Here is a 20,185-nt window from a genome sequence, read left to right on the forward strand (position 1 = left end):
CCCCAAGACAGGAATGGAGCTCCCCAATGCAACCGCGCTGACTACTGGCCTGGTGCAATGCAAGTTCAGCGAGATGGACTGGAACACAGCACACATCTTGATTAAACAAATTGTATCTACGTTGGTTTATATTCATGAGCAGGATTTTAAATTTGAGCTATCTTATCAAATCAGGCATTCAAGAACACTGCAATGATAGTCTCAGATGCCTCTACTCACTCCACAGCATCATCTGAAACACCCAGTACGTATATCACATTCTATACTGCACCATCATCACCACACACTTTGCTCATCTTTCGGATTTCTTCCTCTCCAAAGGGTCCCCTTATGGTCTACACAGTTGAGACTTAAAGAGCTGACAGCACTTGTACAAGGAACATTTTCACTCCTAGTCTCTTCTGGAAGAGGCAAACTCCTCTGAAGTTTGAAACAAGTTAGCCCAAAAGGGATTTGAAGCACACTTATAATTTTTAAATGTCCACCTCATCCAAGGAGTTTCCTTGCAAGATGCCTTCAATAGGAACCTGACAGTGAGTCAGGTTCCTATTGAAGCTAAAGCTCAGGCATTCTGTAAGAGATATGTAACCAGCCATCAGAGAACTTACTGCTGTGATAATTTGCTCAGCAATCTCACACTTGATACACAAGTTCACTGACTCCTTTATGCTCCAGATGCTCATCAGCATAGCAATGCCTTGAGCCTGATGACCAGTCAGTAACCCATACACAGCTATTTGGGGTCTACTCTGCCCATCTGACAGGTTCGGGCCAATAACTCTGCAGAGCAGAAAGTCAGTCACACACATCTACTGCAGATGGCCCTCTGCAGAGCAGGGGTGATGCTTTCCAGGAGAAGCTTCCATCCATCAGCACTTCTGCTGCTCCTCAAGAGCTCCTTTTCAGCAGACTTAAAGTGCTCTGCTGCTTCTCTTCATCCCTCCTGGTTCTCTTCTTCCCCACGTCACAACCTTTTAGAAGACACTAACAAGCTGGTTAACAATAACTAGCCAGAAAGGTTTCATTATTAACACACACACACACACGTTAAACTCTTATCTCCTGGAATAGTTGTGGTAGTTTAAGAAAATTGCCTGAGAACGTTAAGAGTCTAGGAAAATCAATACCTACACACTCTAGAAGTTGAGAGGCGCTTGCAGACTGAACTTGCAAAAGGATGAAATGAGATCTCCCAAGAAAATCCAGAACACGCTGACCATGAAACACGGCAATTCCAAGCAGGAACTCCTGCTGGTTTCCCTTATCAGCCTCATTTGTGAGAAAGTCTACCTCATTATAGCAACAGGAAAAAAACACCTCAACAATACTCAGAGAGCTGAGTGCTGGGTCACAGGCATAGGAGCTCACAAACAGGTTTGACAGGTGGCAGGAGCAGTGCAGGGAAAGGCAGGACCCAGACCTCACCTTCTGGGCACACGCTTCCAACCACAGCCTTCCAAGCCTTGTGGGATATCACTGTCTAGAAAGGATCAAGCTTCTAGCTTTTGTGTTTAAGTGCAAAGCTTCAACAACAGCTGCTCACATGAGCTAAAAACTCCTCTGCATGTTTCCACAGGAAAATGCATGGCTTGATAAATCAATCTCTGATTAAATCATATCAAGATTTTTAGCAGACATGGTTCAGCAAGCTAGGAACCCACAAAAGCAGTCCTCAGTTTTGACAGCCATGCCATAAACACACACAAAAACAAAACCAGCACTGCTGATGCTCTGCTGGCTGGAACTCACAGTAATTAGTATGACAGAGGACATAACGAGGTGCATGCCTTACTCGTTATTGCCATGGCCTAGCCCCTGGGCTATTAGCAGTCCAGTGCCTGCAGAGGAATTGCTGCTCACCATCCCACACAAGGAGAGCTGAAGGGAAGCATTATGATCACCTCCTCCCACTTTCTACATAGAAAGGGGGAATGCAAACAATTTTCCCATTTAAAGTGACTGAACTTCATGTTCAATTACCTTATTTGTCCCCTATTTCTATTTTTTTTCCCCTACTATTTGTTTTAATTTGCCTAGTTTCAGTTTCTACTCACTCCATCTTAAAATGCCTTTACACATTAACCATTAAATGTTGCGTGACGAATCTCTGACTGCAAGTGGCGTGGCAGAGCTGGAGGTATGTGCAGCATGCTGAGCCCTCCCCTCCAGGTATCCACAGCCCAAGCTGCCACAGCTCTGTTTAGGAAATCCCATCTCCTCAATATTTCCAAAAGAAGAGCTCATGAAGATGGAATACATGAATACCCACATCACAAAATCCTCTGCTGGTACCTTGCCACCATTCACAATGATCGCAGACGCCATAGGAACAGCTCCAGCATCTGGAACCACTGGATTAAGGATGTTAGCATGACATGCCTGCTGCATCCTAATAGCATTTGTTATGTAGACCTGCTGACCACAGCTTTCTCTAATCGCTTACTGAAACTCATTCAGCATTATTCAGTGACTCAAGCACTTCATCAGATTCATGCTTCAGTCCCCAAAGAATTCAAATAACCACGTGTGTAACCTGTAACATGCAAGAGACCACCTGCAATGACCAAGTTATTGGGAGTACAGATCAATTCTGTAAGCCTTACCAGCAAGCCATGGCCATGCTATACAGTTAAGGGGTTTCCCCACTGCCCTACAAAGAGTTTATTCCACAAGCTAAAAAGCCACCCCACTCACTGCACTCCTAAACACAAGGAAGGACAGCAGACACCCAAAAGTCCCTCCCATTCAGCTCCCAGCGTGCTGCCAGCTGCAGGAAAGTTTGGCGTTTCTGGGGGATGACAGACAAACTCCTAAAGCTTGAATACACATTAAAGGTGTAAGAAGTAGGCTCCAGGATCCAATAAAAGCTCCTCATTACACTCACAGGATGATTTGTGTTTTTAAACTAGACAAAAAGCGTGACCATGTAGGATAAGGCAAACAGCGCACGGAGCTGGACAGCTCTGGAATGTTTTGTCGCATGGATTTACCTCCTTGTACACCCTGATAGTTTCTGTACAAAGTAGAGGTCTTCTCCAGCTTCTAGGAGATTAATTTAACCTCCCCTAGAAGAAAACTATTGCCATTCACACAGTTAAGAAATTACATCTGCATGAAGAAACTTTGCTTCAGCTTCCACTTTCAACCCACAGTCTTCAGTATAGACACCACCAAGCCACACTCACCTCCAAGCAATCCGCACTACGTACCAGGTCAGCTCCTGCCGAAGCCCCAGCACCAAGGATCGCTGCATGCCAGCAGATCACCAGCAGGCCTGCTGAGCTGCAGCCAGGCCAGGAATTACTGCCAGCACAGCACTGAAAGCATCAGCCGATTATCCAACACAGAAAGCCTTTCAGCGTCACTGATCCCCCAAAGCTCTGCCCATCCCAGAAATGCAGCCTTTACATTCTGATTTAGATATCTAGAGATGAGCAGTAGAAGCCCTTGTAACACAAGGTCATACCTAGCTTGCCGGAAGACTAAATTTAGCCCTGTGTGCCTCAGGCGATTCTATTAGTTATGGAAAGAAAGGATAGTAGTGTTGAGCATTGGTCCAAGGGTAAATCCTTGGGAAGAGTTGACTCCATCTAATTGCAAATGATCTCAAAGCTACTAGCAGGGTGCCCCAACTCGATTCATCAGAAGAGGGACAGTTAAATACTACATAAAATCAGCACTGCTGCTCTATTTAAGGCAGGTTTGCTCAAGTGGTGTAAACTATTACTACATCCAGTTTTAGAGTGTAAGACAGGAGAGCAAGAAGGTTTAACAGATGGGCTTTCAGCAAAAATGTATTTTAGAACACCTCCTTAGCAAGCATATTTCCGACTCTAACGCTACAACCACAACGTGCCATGGAAGAGCTGATCTGCCAGAGCACAGAGATTACTCAAACCTTTGTCAGCGGTACCAGAGAGTGACTGAACGGTTTGCAAAGACAGGTTCCAGTTTACCCAAAGATGTCACAGCAAACAGCTTTGTAACAGTTACTAATTTTCAAAGCCATAAAGATGGGGATGACTCAGATTCTCCAGCACGAGGTGTGTTGGGTCTCAGGATCAGAATCAGTACTGCTGCACTGAGCTGAGGTTCGAAGTCCAGGATCGCTATAAGCATTCAAGAGAAACCACATGTGAAAAAGAGAATTCGGTTTGAAGATAGCACTGGGGAACATCCACGCTACCTGCATCAGCCCTGCCAGCTTCACAGACCCTGCAGGACATCTGAGCATTAGCTCAATGGCACTTAACAACAAAAGCAGGATGAATGAGCACAGAGCTTCTTGCAGTCGATGCAGAGAATCCACGGTCCAGCTATACACCTACAAGTCATCCTCGGTCCCCCTGAGGCTCTGAAAGCAGCTGGCAGCACAGGAGGCTGCCCAAGCACCCAGCCCTCCTCTCAGCACTGCTCCTCACACCTGGGCCAGCATCCTGGCCAGCAGGGATCCCCACAACCAGCCCTAGCTCACGTTGTTCCCTTCCTGTCAAAGCCCTGTATCTGCACAGACCAGAAGGAACAGAACAAGTGCTTCCAGAACAACACGCCCCAAGTCATAGATCTTGACAAGTGAAGGCATTCTGGCACATGCAGTAACTGCTAGCATTGAGAAATGATTAAGAAAAAAAACCAACAGAGCACCAGGGCTGTACCCAGTAAGTCTAGATAAAAGACTGCGTATTGGTTTGCAGCCTAAAACCAGTTTTGGATCGCAACCACCGAATAATATAAATCTCAGCACAGATACTCTTGCTGCAGCAGCAGAAAGCAGCCTAACTATGATTTACCATCACTGGTGTTGCATCCATCATGAGTCAAACTGAAGCCTTGGTGCCGCCAACACTGCACAGAGCTTTTTCAGAATTAGAAACCTGTCAGAACCTTTCCAAACAGAGGACGGCTGGGAAGCAGTATCAGATGCCTGAGAGGCTGCAGTCCTGATCTCAGCTGCAGAATGATCACCTAGGGAAGCCAAGGACCTCAAAGCCATCCAAACTGCCAGCAGCTATGCCAGCCAAGGTAATCCAAAATGAGACTGCAAACAAGCAGCCCTTGGTATGGCAAAGAACCTGGTGGAAGCACACTGAGCATTTTGGAAGGCACTTTGAAAGCATCCAGGCTGCTCAGGGTAAGAGCTGCCACAATCCCTCCCTTCCAATGCACGCAGGCACAGTGTTACCTGCAGCTTCAGCCCTGCCATGAGCACTCTGCTGAAAAGCAACAGCAGGAACAAGCCTCCATCATCATCCCGAAGGTGAGACCTTTGAAGTCTAACAGCCTTGAAAAGAGACAGCTACAAAGTGTGCGGTCTCTGCCTCATTAAAATAAGATGTTACAGGTTAATAAGTTCCCATTTGTTCACTCAAGCTTGTTCTTTCAAGATCTAGGAAATAAAACAAAGCTGTAGAAGCTAGCCTTGTGCATTACAAGGACAGTTAGAAAGTACCTGAGGACAGCCAGAGCTGCTCTACCAGGGCTGCTGCAGCACTTGGGATGAAGGACCTGAAAATGTTCAGCTCAGTTGTTTCAGTTTATTTGCCAGAACTGTCTCTTGCAGTGGAACGACTTTATAAGCCATAGTGCACAGGACTTCCTCTCATTTGTTGTTTTTAACAGACCTAAATAAGCAGAAGTCAAGCCTACACAAAGATTTTTGACTCACAAGGAACCAAACTTGAAGACCCAGCAAGCCTGAGACCCCACAATTGCTACACTCCAGAAACTCACCCAGAAAAACCTCCAGCAGGAAAACAGCTCCATTCCTGTCCCCATCCTTGCCACAAGCAAGACTAGAGAGATGCAAACAGATTTCCCTTTTCCCCCCTTCCTGCACTGGATTTGAACCAACCCTCTGATTTATACTCAGAAATGAATGTGCAGCAGCTAGCAAACGAGCAGAGCTCGGGTTGTTATTTCTGCAAACAAGATGTTACCCTAATTACAGGTGTAAGAAAGATTAGTGCTTTAGTGGAAACTCACAGTTTTCAGCCTCATAAGCTAGGAAGATTTACCTAAGATGATTTAAAACAGGAATTGAGCTCCACAGCAAGTTGCTAAGATGGAGGCTGTTGTGTTTTGTAAAATGAATAGCTTTAAGATGCATGTTTCAGGCTGGTTGGCTTCACGGAGCTCAAAAGCAGGTTTCTCCTACCACTTCCATAGCCTAGCTTTGACACTAGAAATGACAATTCCTTGTGAACCAGGGGTGGGGGGAGGGGAAGGGAGTACTCAACAAAAAGCTGTTATCCCAGAGTTTTCTTAACAAGCCTCAAACTCATCAAACTTTATCAATATACATTAAAAGACATATATGGGACAGCAACTACTCAAGACAGTTAACAAGCCATGGACTCCTCTCTAACACAGCATGTGCTACACAGCCAGCCGCCGTGAGAAACAACAGAAATGTGACAGCCTCAGAGAAAGGACAGCAGGTTCAGGACCACAAAGAAAAGTTTGTTTCTTTGTAAACAGCTGCAGTTTTTCCAGTCTAAAGGAATGTCACAATATAATCATAAGAGGGGAAAAAAAAGGAGCAGCAGGATAGCAAAGGAAGACAGAAAACAGTTCCTCTATCTCACAACAGAATATCTCCAACTCCTGCTTTAGGAACAAACCCATGTCGTTCAGTCGTCTTCCACAAAGCACAAACTGACAGACTAATCTTCTGGGTAGGACGGCTGTCAGCTCTTCAGGCTATTAAGTTATTATCCAGAAGAGATTTGCTCACAGACGAGCAAACCAAACCAGAGGACTCAGACAGGTAAGAGACACCTATTCATTTGGGAAAGTGAGCTGCTCTAAGTAGGTTTTAAAGGAATAACATAGGAAACAGCAAGAGAAAAACGGAGGTGACCTCACACTGATTTGTGCTTTTGTGCCAGTTGTGCCAACTGCTTTATTTCCATAAGCGGTCTGGTTTTCTGAATCAGAAATTCAAAAGACATCTAGTAAAGACTTCAAATATCTCCTCTATCTTTAAAAGATAGGGATTTAATGTGGAACGTAATGATTGAGGAGGAACCAAGTCTAAGATTTTACCTATCCTGCAGCCTGTGCTTTCTGCACCCCAAAGCCCTCAGTCTTCTCAGCTCTCTGCAGCTCAAGCTGCCTGCTGCCATCACTTCCACACTGCCACCAACCTCACCTGGCCCCAGAGGCTGTCTGCTCAGCCATCCCCTCCTCCTGCAGGGACACGCTCCTAAATAACACCAGGAAGGAGCTGCAGGCTGTGGACCACGCAAGTGCTGCTGACAGATGAGGAGGGGAAGTTTCTGGGGGCTGAGAATGAGAAGCTGATGACCAACAGCTCCGTGACGGCATTTCAAAGAACTGCTCCCACACTCGGGCTCCAACTCATTGGGAACTGAGACTTCTGAACAACTGGAAGCCTGTACAAGAATGAGGGGTCTGATTCAATCAAAACAGCACACAGAACAGGCACCTGAAACAGAGATTGAAGACTCCTCTGACACTTCAGCACGAGAGCAGGGAGAGGAACACGTGTCCCAGGATCATGTGGCTTTCGGGGGAAGAGAAGCTGATTCATAAAATCTCAGCTCCTCAAGAACATCTTACATGGATGGCAAATACAGAAATCAAAGCAAGAAGAACGAAAATTAATATGGGTGAAATAAGATGGAAAGCCAAAACTGAGGCGTGCGTTCCAACATAAATGCTGGAGAAACTCTTTAAATGCCTGTTTTCTAAGCGATGATGTGGGCGCAGCACATTCAAACCACAGGGTAGGCCAGAGGGGTAATTGGGATACTCGGTGTTCAAGCACTGAACATCTGGAAGATCCAAGCCCCTGAAAGTTTTCAGGTGGCATCATGTAAGCAACTCAAGCCCAGTGTGTTATGAAGAAGGGAATCACAACTCCAGGCTCAAACCAGAACAGCATGGCCTCAGCCACACCAGCAGCAACAGCGGCTGACCTGCGCTGACTAGAGGGTTGGACAAGCAGGAAGCGTGGCATTAAACTGAGTGTTGTGTCAACATGCAACACCAGGACCAGTTCTTAAACATCATGAGGCAACTCCTCCCCAGCAGCACAAAGAAGGGGTGGCAGTGCCTTATTTTACTTCCAACAGCAAGAAACTGAGTACAAACTACCGCAGTGAGACCTAACCATGCTGAAGAATAAGAGAATCCAAGGCACCACATCATACCAGAGCAGGATGAGGACATTTCCTGCATCGCTTCTTGCTCAAAGCTGTGCTGGGTACCCAAAAGGTGCTTGCAGCAGTTCTTAAAGGAGTGATTTGGAGGTATCCAAGCCAGGCAGACATATTAGGCAAGTCCTAAGGAACAGACTAAGTGAATACTGGGCTAATTCTATTTTACAAAACGAAGTCAAGTCTGAGGAGTAGTTGGAGGTTGGTTTTATTTAATTTAGTCCTTTTGAAGGAGCACATGAACGAGAGGCAGCTGATACACTTCATTGAAAACAAAAAACCAATAACTACACCGAATAACAAGATCCTTCACCAACTGTCTGCGGGGAACAAAGCTGTCACAAGATAAAAGGAAAAATCCTTCACACACTTAAGTAACCAGTTAAAAAAATACATGTAAGAAACAGGGAAGAAGAGCATCACCAGTCATCTTTGTAGCAGAGGGACTCACCACTGCATTCTGCTCTGCTCCACTCTGTTGAACTGTGCAAAGGCGGCAATACTGAGATGACAACATTTGTTATTCTGAATAATTTAACATTATCAGTAAATAAGGGCAGTGACTCTAAGGAACTGCAGCAAAACCTCAAGACACAAGTAGGTGATACAACCAAAGTACGGCACATCAGAAACGATGAACTCTAAACACCAGACAGAGCTCAAGCCAGCGCCCAGGAACAGGACTTGAGCAGCGTATGCCCCCAAAAAGGAGATCCCTAAGATTATCAATACCATGGAAAATGCAAAGAAACAACTTGTTCCAAATCTACTCCTTGCTATTTTCTTTTTTTGACATTCTGTTGTTTTCTGCCCCTTCCTTGTACATGGGCTACGCAAGAAGCAGTCTCCAGGCTTAGCGTCCCCTGAGCACCATAATGATTCGAGTGAGTGGGCAGATCCCTGGAAGGGCACTAGATTTAAGCGTTATTACACCCAGCACAGGAGGGTCATAAAATGTTGGAATGAGAAAAACAGAGCAATATTTCCTCAAAACTGCCATATTTGTGTGCTCCTACCCCAGGCACCTGTTGCTGCTTACCAGTAAGCAGGATGCTGGGCCAGATGGATCACTGTATGCCACCTGAAGGCTCTTTTTATGGCATTATATAGGAGTACACATGTAACCTGAAGACACGTGGCAGCTGGTTGCTTCTGAAGAGGCGGGAATTCAGGAGACATCCACCAAAAATAAAAGGCAATGAGTCTAAAACAGCCACAAGTTAGGCTGCCATCAGCCTCAACCAGCTAATAGCTCCTCTCGTAATGCTCTTCCCTAAACCCGTCAATCTGCATCAGCCTTACCAGAACATTTTCCAGCAGCAACTTCAGCTTGAGAAGTTGAATTGGTGGCAGTACAGAGAATTGGAACAGCAAAGAAACTCCCATGGAAGAGAAATACAGATGGGATGGAGCAAGGGAAGGCCATGAACTCCAGACTTGGCAAAAAGCTGTTTGAGGAACTGGAAGCTTTTAATTGAACAAGAGATTGGATATTAGCTTTCTGCTGCAACCTGCAAGCCACCAACCTGACGGAGCAGTGAAAGACAATGGTATAAAGGAACTCTCCATGACACTGTGCAGCATCCCCAGGAGACCTGCTTAGGTCAGTCACGTTTGGGGGGTTAGTTTAAGCAAACGCATGCACAGCAGAGATGGGCAGATAACCCAGAAAACAGCAACCATGGGGCTCAGAAAGAAGCCAAGAACAAAGCATACGCTGAAAGCACCAGAGAAGAGAAGAGGTGGTGTTGGCACAAAAACAGATGGCTACATACTGGCTGCAAATAAGGTTGCAGTAAGAACCCGAAGCAAATTCTCACTCATCAGCGTAACAGTAGCTTTCCACACAGAGCAGCACAGCAAGCAACCCCAAACAGCGTAAAGCAGCAGGAACTTCAGGCAAACAGCTGGAAATACACTTTTAGGGATTCCTATTGAGCTTCTGCAGGCCTTCACAACCCAGCAGGTCCTCCAAAAAAAAAAAGCAACAAGAAAAGGCTCTAAGGGGGGCTTCATTGAGTCCAGAAAATGGAATCTGATGGCAGACAGCATTGGAAGAAACATCTGTATCTAAACAGAGTAGCTACTTATGTATGGCACAAGTGGAAGGCAGCGATTTTATCAAGCTGATAGTCTAATATTTCACCAGAGTCAGCAGGATTTCTGCCAAAGGTTTCTATATCACCCATACCAGGGTACCACCACACTGCTAGCAGCAACTTCAACACCAAGAACAGACATTCCTGGCTATTTCTCAGCAGCCAATCTTTTAAAGCACACTTCGTTTTTATGAGCCGCACTAAAACAAAATTACCTTTTCTAAGCACCACACCACTTACATTTGAGACCTTTTGCCATCAGTTTGCGCTTCTCCTGGGGTCACCCTTCCTGCACAACACCTCTTGACAATCTTTATAATTAGTGGCATTTCTAAAGGACTCCCAGCTGTTTGCACAGAGGGCATCACAGCAAATCCATCTACAACCCCCAGATCCACCGACACCACCAGCATTCTGCATCCAGGAGAGCCTCTCCACCAAAACACCGCATCCAGTGAGGAACCCTCTGCACGAAGGCAATCTCTCCCTGCTCACCACTCAAAGGAGCTCTTTTTATGTTTGGAATGTGTCTGTGGGAAAGTGCCGATAATATATGATAAGAGCTTTTACACGGGAACAATGCTCCCTCTTCTCTGCTTGCCCACCACCCTCGGCAGGCAGCCGGAGGTACCGACAGGGGATTACAATAAAAAAGCAACCTCGGCCGCTCCAGAGATGGGAGACTGATGCAAATCGAAGGCAGCAACTGGAGCACAGAGCGCTGAAGGACTCGAGGAGCGGCAGCTGGCTGCCCACATGCGTCAGGTCACCGATAACAAAATCTATCAGGCCTGAGCGCACACCCGCGGCACCGGTGGGAAGCCCAGAACGAGGATGGTGCCCCCGGGACGGGCGAGCAGCGCTACGGCCGGGCTGCGCGCCCACGAAGCCCACCGCCCCGCGAGGAGGACGGGGTCGGAGCTGGGCACTGCAGGGCCAGGGTGGGAGCAAGTCCCCCGGCCAGCCCCGCGCCCACACCGCGCCGAGCGCGGCCAATTCCCCAGGCGCCGGGGGACACAAAGGAGCCGAAGCACCGCACGGAGCCCGGCTCGCTGCTCCGCCAGGAAACGCGGCACGGCCCCGCCCGCCACGAGCCTTCCGCACGGGGACAACGAAGCCGCGGGGACAGCTGCCCGCGGGCCCCGCACCCGGTGAGGCGGCTCCGGTGCACGGACGCTCGCACGCACCCACCCATCCACCCACACTCAGGGCGGCTCCACGACGACCCCCAGCCCCAAAGAGGCCAGACGCGGCACGGCCGAACCCCAAGGCCCCGAACCCCCCGGCCCCGGGCCCTACCTGGCTGCGCCGGCGCTGGGCTGAGCTGGGCTGGGCCGGGCAGGCCCCGCCGCTGCTCCTCCCTCCGCCGCGCTCGACGGGGAAGGCGCCGACCCGGAAGCGCTCGGGAAAGCCCCGCCCCTCCCCGGGCACCGCCCTATAGCGAGAAAGCGGCGCCGCCGCCCGGCTGCACTTCCGGGTGGCGGCGGCGGCGGGCTCGCCCTAGTAACCGCGTTCGGTTGCTATGCGGAAGCCGGGCCGGTGGCGGAGCGGCGCGTGGGAGGACGAAAGGGCTGCGGAACCGAACGCGCTAACCGCTCCATAAAGCCGGCAGCGCTTCCACCGCCTTAACGTTCAGTGTGTGCTTTTTTAAAGCACGAGCCCCCAGCGCCGCCCGTGCCGGGGCCTCACCGCCCTCGCGGCGGAGAACTTCCCGAGCGCCGCTACCCGGCGGCTCCGGGCTGCCGTAAGGTCCCGCGGTGGGGCACAAGGCGGCACAGCACCACCACACGGTCCCCACCCACCACCTCCAGCTTTTCCTCCGTGCCCGAAGCCTCCTCACTGCACGGACAGAAGGGCAGAAGGGCAAAGCGCGGGTCGGTGGCACAGCCCAGCGCCTGGGAGCTGGAAGCGCTGCTGACATCTATTGTCAGCGCAGGGAACTTCTCTTTGTCTTTGTGGGTGTTTGCAAGTGCTCTGAGGAGCCGAGACCGACACACTGGGCAATGCCGCCACAGCAATTGGTTCAACTTCTGCCGGCCGTCCTCTGCTTGTTCCTATTTTATTAAATACACTCCAAAAATCGACGTATAGAGAGTCCTCAAGGCCGCTGGGTTTTGGGTTTCCTTCTTCACTCCCCACAATTCAGAAGGCTGCAGTGTGCTCATATGGACCCAACCAAGGGGACTATCACCAAATCTTCACTTACAGGACAGAAGGGGCCTCAGGAGCCTGAAACTCCACTGCAGAACGCTGCGATAGCGTTGCAGTAGCAATAATAAAAGAGGTGAAGTTCTCCAGAACACACTGCTTGCTCTCAGCGCCCACAAGGCCCAGGGCACGGGGAGCTCTGAGACACAGCGTGCTATCACCACGCTTCAAAAACCTCTTATTTTCACCCTCGTTTTACTGCGGTTTTCCCCACAGCCTCATCCAATGCCTCCTGTTAGTTCTGCTCAGGAGCTGAATGTAAGCCCGATTTTTTAAGTCCAGCAACAAACGCCAACAGCACATCTTAAAAAGACCAACACGGTTATCGATACGTAACAAAAAGACCATCTCGGGACACAGAAGGGCTCGAGGGGCCGTGGAGCTCCCAGCCCCGCAGCTCTGCCCCACCAGCTCAGGCGGCAGCCAATGGGAACGCGCCGTACCTCAGCGCTCCGCCCCGCGCCCAGTCCCTCCTCAGCCCGGAGCGGTGGTGCCGCTCGGCCACGGGCTGGAGCCGGTGCGGCTCGTAGCTGATGGCGGCTCTGCCGCTCACCCCGCTCCGCGTCCCTCCCCTCGGATTCTCCGTCAGTTTCCCGACCCGTTTTGCAGCTCTCCGCTGCCGGTTGCTCTGCCCGCTGGCTGTCCGTGGTCATGCAGCCCTCATCCCGCCGCTCCTCGCGGTCCTCATCGTTCGGCTGCGTCCGGGGGCGGCACCGAGCTGTCCTGCTCTGCCAGCTTCTGCCCCGTTACTTAGTATAAAAGAAAGGATGCGTATATGCGATGTTTGTGTACGGGATACGCGTATACCGGCTGCGTTTCTCGGAACAAAGCCGTGAGGGAGCGAGCTGTGCCAGAGCCGGGGAGAGGCGAAAGGCGAGAAGCTGTCGGAGGGGAGCGCTGCTCGGTTCTTCGACCCGCGGAACGGGAGCGCTGGGGCCGCGTTTCCGGGGGACGGAGGTGCGCCGCCATTTCCCGTCCCCGCTGGAAGATGGCGGTGCCCGGCGCGCTGCTGGACTGGTGCGTGCGGCGCCTGCGCGGCGACTTCGGGCTGGACGTTGGCGAGGAGGTCGTGCGGTGAGCTGCCCAAGGCACGGGCCGCGCTGCATCGCGCTGCTGCCGCGATCTCCCGTTCTGCTCCCGTTCTGCTCCCGTTTCCTCACCCCGGTTCCCTGGTCCTCCTCGCGTCCTCCCTGTCCCTCGTACCTCCTGAGGGTCCCCCTTCCTCTCGTGGCCTCCTCAGGTCCCCCTTCCTGTGCTTCTCCTGACTCCTCGTTCGCATCCTCTATATGAGCAAACAGGGAGTCCTGCCTTCAGAGCTGTCTGACCCAGCACGGCGGCTGTCGTTAGGAAGACGTTTAGGGAACCCGACGTCTGTCCCGTTTCTCCGTCTCCGGGGGACTTGCTGGTGGCTCCGTGGCACCTCCGTGCCTTGGATTGCCCTTGATTTTGGCACTGAGCCCACATGGCGTGTGTTAAGGATGGCTGAAGAGGAGCACGCTGTGGGCTCTGCGTGGTTAAGCGGGAGCTTCTCTGTTGGCTCAGGGTTAGGTTTGTTTTACATAATGTGAACACAAACGGCATCCTACTGATTATTTTTTACTCTAATTATGGGGCAACAGGATTGTCACTTAGCCCAGAATGGAGGAAAAAAGTCAGTTTGTCTTCCTTTATTATTAGCTTAACTGAAACAGCCACAAGGGGTTTCCTGATGCATGTTTAAGCATTTGTCTTAGAAAACCTTACTATAAACTCCACAAAAACCTGATATGAAGAGGGGAGATAAGTTCTACTAGTTCTTTGTGTGTGTGATCAGGCCATTGGAGTCCTGACAACAAAAGCCACTTCTCTCCATCCTGCCCTCCTGCAGCTACATCCTGTCGATAACAAGTGAGGATGAGATCCGTGAGTACGTGGTCGATCTCCTCCAGGGCACCGAGGGGAGGAAGGGGAGGTTTGTGGAAGAGCTGCTGTCTCGCTGGCAGCAGTCCTCACGGTCACCTGCTGAGCCCTTACCGGCCTATCAGAAAAAGGATGGTGAGTGGTATGGGGAGGGAGGAGTTGAAGTGTTAAGTAAGCTCATCTTGATTGTTCTGCTTTTAGAAGATCATTTACCATTAATGCCTATGGGTGGTCCTGTTCCTGTACGTTGTGACTCCATGTAGCCAATTTCCATTCCCTAAGTGGATGCAGGAGTTCAGGGGCGTCCCATTGGTCCCATTGCTGCTTGTTCTGAGTCTTTCTTTGTGCTTACGTGCTCTTGCAGAGACTTCAGAGGCACCTCGTGCTGGAGACCAAGCAAAAAAGGGGAAACGCAAAGGAAGGAATAAACAGGAAACACCTGCATATGTGGAGCCCAGCACACATGTGGAGGAAGTAAAAACTCCCCTTGACTTAGCCAAGGTGGGTGCATCTGGTACATGAGCACTGGCTGCATGGTTATGTGTCGTGGTGGCTGTTTCTGTGTTGCCACTCCATTTAAAGTTGAATGCAGGCAGTTCTCACTCTGTGTACAACCATACTGTTTCTCATATAAAGCACATCAAATATGATGACCTTTGATATTAAATATTCTTGTAGTTACCCAGACTGAATTTCTGAATTTTATTTCTGCTGAGCATACTATGCAGAATAAGTGTGTGGAAGTGCCCTGCACTTAACTGGCGTTGTTAGATTTGCAATGGATTCCTTTGTGCTACAGACACTGAGCATGGTGTACATCCCAAAGCTAATTTCTGTGATGTTAGGGCTGCACCTGAATAAATGGTGGAACTTAATTATGTTTCTGAACCAAGGGTTCTGTGGTAGGGAAAGTGCAAATGCTTAAGATATTTATATAAAGATTTACAAAACAAACGGTTTTGGAACTGCAGGGTTCTGAAATGGATAGATGATGTTCCATTCCCTTCTAGTTCTCTCTCAGCCTTCTGAGAGAACTTCTGCCAAGGTGTTGATGTCGCCCTATCTGTTTTTGTCTCTGCTGAACAGTGGAGTTCGAACCTGGTAGTGGCAGCAAAGCCAATTGGACAGAGCTGAGAGGACTAGAAACACTTAATCTCATTGTGAAACCAGTATCTTGGTTTAGAGCAGAGCACAGAGCGCTGTTGAGTGGTGAATTAAAACAGGCTTTCTGGGGAATGGTTTTCTCTTTTCTGCCGCGAGGGAGCCTATGCAGAGGAGTTTTTAGTGTCACGATTATGACAAGCCCAGAGTGTATATGTGAATGATGCTTGCTGAAATAGATCAAGTTATTAAATCCTACCTTTGCTTGGTCATGACTAGAGTGCAGTTCTTGAAACCAGAGTCTCACCCAGTGTCGTGAGATGGGTTTGTGTCTGGAGTCTGTTGTGCTGATTTTCTAAGCATCTGGTTTTGAGTATTGTCAGAGAAATGTTAACAGCAAAAAACTTGAACGTGCAGAACATGGAAAACCTTTGCACATGTGCAGGACTGACAGTGCACCTGCCATCTAGATGCAAGTGATTTCAGCTTGCAGAGGCAGCAAAGAGATCAAATGGGTTTGCAGCATCCTCATGTCCTTGATCTGTTGAGTTGCCTCGGGTTGTTTCTGATAGGTCTAAGCTTCTCCTTCAGTTGTCTTGATTTAGACCTGGTGAAATTTAATTCTGATTAGGTGGAATAGAGATTATCTGAGTCTTCTCAGCCTGGTCAAGTATCAGTGTTTTCCCTTTGCTGCTAGTATTACAGTGTGAACATGGTTTCTTTATTTTTCTTCTCAGGCACAGGAGAACAGCACTGCAAGCAGCAGCAATTCCTATAAGAAAAAGACCAAATATGTCAGCCTGTACACCAAAGAAGGGCAAGACAGGCTGGCTGTCCTGATCCCTGGCCGTCATGCCTGCGAATGCTTGGGCCAGAAACACAAGCTTATCAACAACTGCTTGGTCTGTGGGCGCATTGTGTGTGAGCAGGAAGGCTCTGGACCCTGCTTGTTTTGTGGTTCACTGGTTAGTAGTGAAGTGTTGGTTGTTTTTTTTTTTTATTTGCCATTCTTACATAGAATCATATTTTGCTCAGGGCTTTAAATGTGCTGAATTAGCGTCTTGTCTTGGATCGAAGCTCCCTAAGCAAAGTGCTCCAAGAGCCAGAGCTGTGCAAGAAAAAGCTTGTGGCATCTGCTGCCAAGGGAAGAACTTTTATGGCTTCAAGTCACTTTTGTGTTTTTGTGAAGAGAGCAGAGCAGTTTCCCTCATAATTTGCATCACTTTTGAGCTTACCTGCTTTATGACTGACTCTTAGGGCTGTCCCTGCATTGGATCAGTGTCCAAAATGTGTACCAGGCTTCAGCTTTGTCTTGGGCACAGCCCAGCTTGGCCTATAAGAGGGAGGAGAGAGGACAGGGCCAGCATCATTTGGGATCTCCTTTATGTCCTGTCGAAAGGGCACCTTTTGGAGAAAAGGGCAAGTTAATGACTATAGATTGAGTAAAGTTAACCTCAACAGAGAGAGGATATTGGTTGGATGTAAAAAATGTTTGAAATCAGGTTGGCTGCAGTTTTCAAAGATCTCTGTATCTCCATATGATCAACCCAGAAAAGGACTGTGAGTTAAGCATTGCTCATCTGCTCAGGAAACTTCTGAGTGCGTCTTGTCCTCTGAGAGGACTCAGCAGTGTGTCTGCCCACAGAACCAGGCTGTACAGCTCGCACAGATTGTTGTTAGTTGAGAACAAGCTGTCAGGATTCTCCCCATGTAGAAGTACATAGAAGTAATAAAGGTATGGGCTATCCTGGCCATTTTAAGCAGCTCACCTTGAGATGCTGTCCCAGACTCTGAAGCTGGTTGACCACAGCGTCCTTCTTAGCCTTTGTATCCATTTAGGTGTGCACTAAAGAAGAGCAGGACATTCTTCAGCGGGACTCAAACAAGAGCCAGAAGCTGCTGAAGAAGCTCATGGCAGGTTAGTATCATCTCATATCTTAAAGTAATAAATCCAGCCCATTTTGCTTTGCCTCACTGTGCTGCTCATTGTGCTTGCTTTGACTTTGTGTAGAAGCAAGTGCATGCTTATCTTGATGCATATGTCGTTTAAGTCATAACTATAATGAATTGTTGGCAAAGTCAAAGGGAAATTCTTATGAGCTGGTGCGTGAATGTTTCTCTGAGATGCAAATTGTCAGGGCAGTTGATGGATTGCTTTTGCTTCAGATTTCCCTGTGACACTTGCCCTCATTGCCGCATGGTGTCTGTGGTGGGCATTACAAAGGTGGCTGAGAAGCCAGCATGCCATATACCCTCAGCAAGCACTCAGCGACATTTCTGGACATCAGTGGTGGTGATAAGTGCGAGTGTCAAATGGCAGCTTATAATGTCTTTACCCAGAGGCCTGAGGGCTGCTTGTCAGGCATTCCTGAATCAATCATCTGAATTGGATCGCCACAGCAGTCCTTGAAAATTAGGATAAGTCCTGCGTGGAATGTGTGCTGTGAAGATGAAGTGCTGCTATCTGATTTACCGGGGCTAGAGAGGTGTTGGTTAAAATTTTCTAATGGTTTCTCTCATCTAACACTTATCTTGGGAGCTAAAAATAAGAATGGAGACAAGGAAAACACAAGGAAATAATACCCTGTCTCCCAGTGAAGACCTGTGCATTATGGGGGTTGTTTCTCTGAGTTGAGTTGGAATATAGCCCAGGTCACAGTGTTCTTGGTTGAAAAATAAACTTTGCTGAGGAACCGGGGAAGTATTTACTCTGGGTCTTGGTGTCAACATCTGACTAGAGCTGCTGATGTGCAGGAGGTCCTGTAAGTCCTCAGGAACAATAGCTGGTCAGAGTCGGCCTGTTTATAATCTTCCTGTAGAGATCCTGTTGTACTTCAGGATCCTGTTTTCTTACCTGTTTTATTGGGCTCCACTTCTGTCTCTGCTGGGTCTCGCTTTGTGTGTTGTCTGCGTAGGTGAAGGCTGAAATGTGAGTGACTGTCTCAGGAGGGGAAAAAAATGTGGATTGGCTGCTACAGAGAAATAAAGGCTTTTCTGTTTCCCTGAAATAAAGGCATTATGCTGCATGTTGTCCTCTGTGAAATACATTGATTGGCTCGTTCCATTGTTGCTGTGAGGCAAACATTTTCTCCTTTTGTTTAGTTGGCTGAGTTTTGGCCTCTAGCCAAAATTGGTAAGAAATAAGAGATTATTGCTGGGAATATATTTTTGTTTGTCTTTCTGTCTAACAACAGCTGGTCTCACAAACCTGCTGAGGTGTGCTGTGGGGAGATTTAGCTTGTGAGAAGCTTGTTCAGCAGCAGACACGAGGCTTGCTCTGTGCAAAACTAGCAATTGTCATCCATGGATTGTGACTAGAGGCTCTTTGTAGTGGTGACAATGCTTAGGAGATAATTTGGCTTTTAGGAGGACCCTCAAGGCCTGCGCTGACAATGGGCAGAGTTTGGACTGCTCAAATGATTGCAAAAGGCCAAAGGAAAATCAAAGACCAAGACTTTGTCTCTTTAACACTGCCTAGACATTGTCACTTAAGTTTTAAATGCTTTCTCCTCCTGGGAGGAGGAACTTTGGGAAAGAAACTGAAGGAAAGGTCAGAAGTAGGTTTAAATAGGTGGCAATGTTGATTCAAGGTATTTCTTTTCACTCCAGGAACTGCATTTATTTTAGGGGCATGTCTGTAGCCAGCCCCACCGAGATTGGGCTTTAAACAACCAGGCTTTCCCTGAAGCTGTGATTTATTTTCTATCTCAGGTGCTGAAAGTTCAGGGAATTTGGATGCCATAAGCAAAGACCTACTGCCTCAGCAAGAAGCTAGACTGAAAGCAGGCCTGGAGATGGCTGTGAAACACAAAGACAAGCTGTTGGAGTTTGACAGGACGAGGTAAGGTACCAGCTGTGAGCACTGAAGTTTGGTGTTTTCATTCACTAGAACGAGAATTAACTCCTCCAGTGTGTCCTGTTGGGATGTCCTTGCTTTGTATCCCTGAGAGCAGAAGGGAGCAGGAAGAAAGGGAAGTTCGGGGCACACAGTGCTGTTCTGGCCGAGTCTTACCATTGTGGTTATTTCTCACCAGCGTACGTAGAACCCAGGTCATTGACGACGAATCAGATTATTTTGCAACGGACTCCAACCAGTGGCTCTCTAAGCAAGAGAGGGAGGCCCTACAGAAGAGAGAGCAGGAACTGCAGGAGCTGCGCCACGCCTCCCGCCTTGCCAAAAAAATCACCATTGACTTTGCTGGAAGGCAGATCGTGGAGGAGGACAGTCGGATGGCTGAATACCACAGCAAGTAAGTGAGAGCAGGGAGGTGAAAATTGCTACAGATGAATCTGGAAGAGTAAGTGTAAGGCTAGCTGCGCAAGCTGTTCTCTTGGAGGGCACCTCTATTTGTAGGATGCAGTCCCACATTACCTTTGGGGTCTTTTTGGCTTGTGGCATATAATCTTTCAGCACAGACCTGCTGAGATCCCTGCCTAAGCCTGACTGTGTGAAACTTGCAGAGCTAATGCACCTCTTAGACATAAATCTTCCCTGTAAAGTTGTCGCAGAACTATTTCACCAGAACCAATTAATCTTGGCTTCCAACCTGGAAGAGTTTCTGTTCCATTGAAATTAAAGCCAAGAAATCATCTAGCTTAGGGAACGTGGTTAAAAGAAACAGAAAGCCTTGGGTTAGAGGTGTTTGTGCAGGGATGTTGCCAGAGGGAAAGAGGGAATTCTCATGCCTCTCGTTTGTC

The 20,185-nt window shown here is 48.5% G+C and overlaps 2 protein-coding genes across 14 annotated transcripts in view; one reads left to right on the forward strand and one right to left on the reverse strand.

The window, feature by feature from the left end:
* Window positions 1–11,695, reverse strand: part of CSNK1G1 (casein kinase 1 gamma 1) — an 85,262-nt gene extending 73,567 nt beyond the window's left edge. For all 10 annotated transcript variants that reach the window (XM_072345060.1, XM_072345059.1, XM_072345058.1 and 7 more), the window contains exon 1: window positions 11,579–11,695. The gene's annotated coding sequence lies outside the window, so the exon portion shown is untranslated. The remainder of the gene's footprint in view (window positions 1–11,578) is intronic.
* A 1,419-nt stretch (window positions 11,696–13,114) lies between these two features.
* The window catches only part of TRIP4 (thyroid hormone receptor interactor 4), a 28,565-nt gene continuing 21,494 nt past the window's right edge, over window positions 13,115–20,185 (forward strand). For 2 of the 4 annotated variants that reach the window (XM_072345427.1, XM_072345430.1), the window contains exons 1-7: window positions 13,158–13,575; window positions 14,355–14,521; window positions 14,751–14,887; window positions 16,225–16,452; window positions 17,327–17,405; window positions 19,199–19,328; window positions 19,522–19,737. In XM_072345427.1, coding sequence (XP_072201528.1) covers window positions 13,268–13,575; window positions 14,355–14,521; window positions 14,751–14,887; window positions 16,225–16,452; window positions 17,327–17,405; window positions 19,199–19,328; window positions 19,522–19,737 — 1,265 coding nt within the window. In that variant the 5' untranslated portion in view covers window positions 13,158–13,267. Of the gene's footprint in view, window positions 13,576–14,354; window positions 14,522–14,750; window positions 14,888–16,224; window positions 16,453–17,326; window positions 17,406–19,198; window positions 19,329–19,521; window positions 19,738–20,185 lie in introns of all 4 variants that reach the window. The other 2 variants (XM_072345428.1, XM_072345429.1) reach the window with 2 other exon arrangements.

The sequence above is a fragment of the Excalfactoria chinensis genome, chromosome 10 (assembly GCF_039878825.1).
Source record: "Excalfactoria chinensis isolate bCotChi1 chromosome 10, bCotChi1.hap2, whole genome shotgun sequence".
Taxonomy (NCBI): Eukaryota; Metazoa; Chordata; class Aves; order Galliformes; family Phasianidae; genus Excalfactoria; species Excalfactoria chinensis.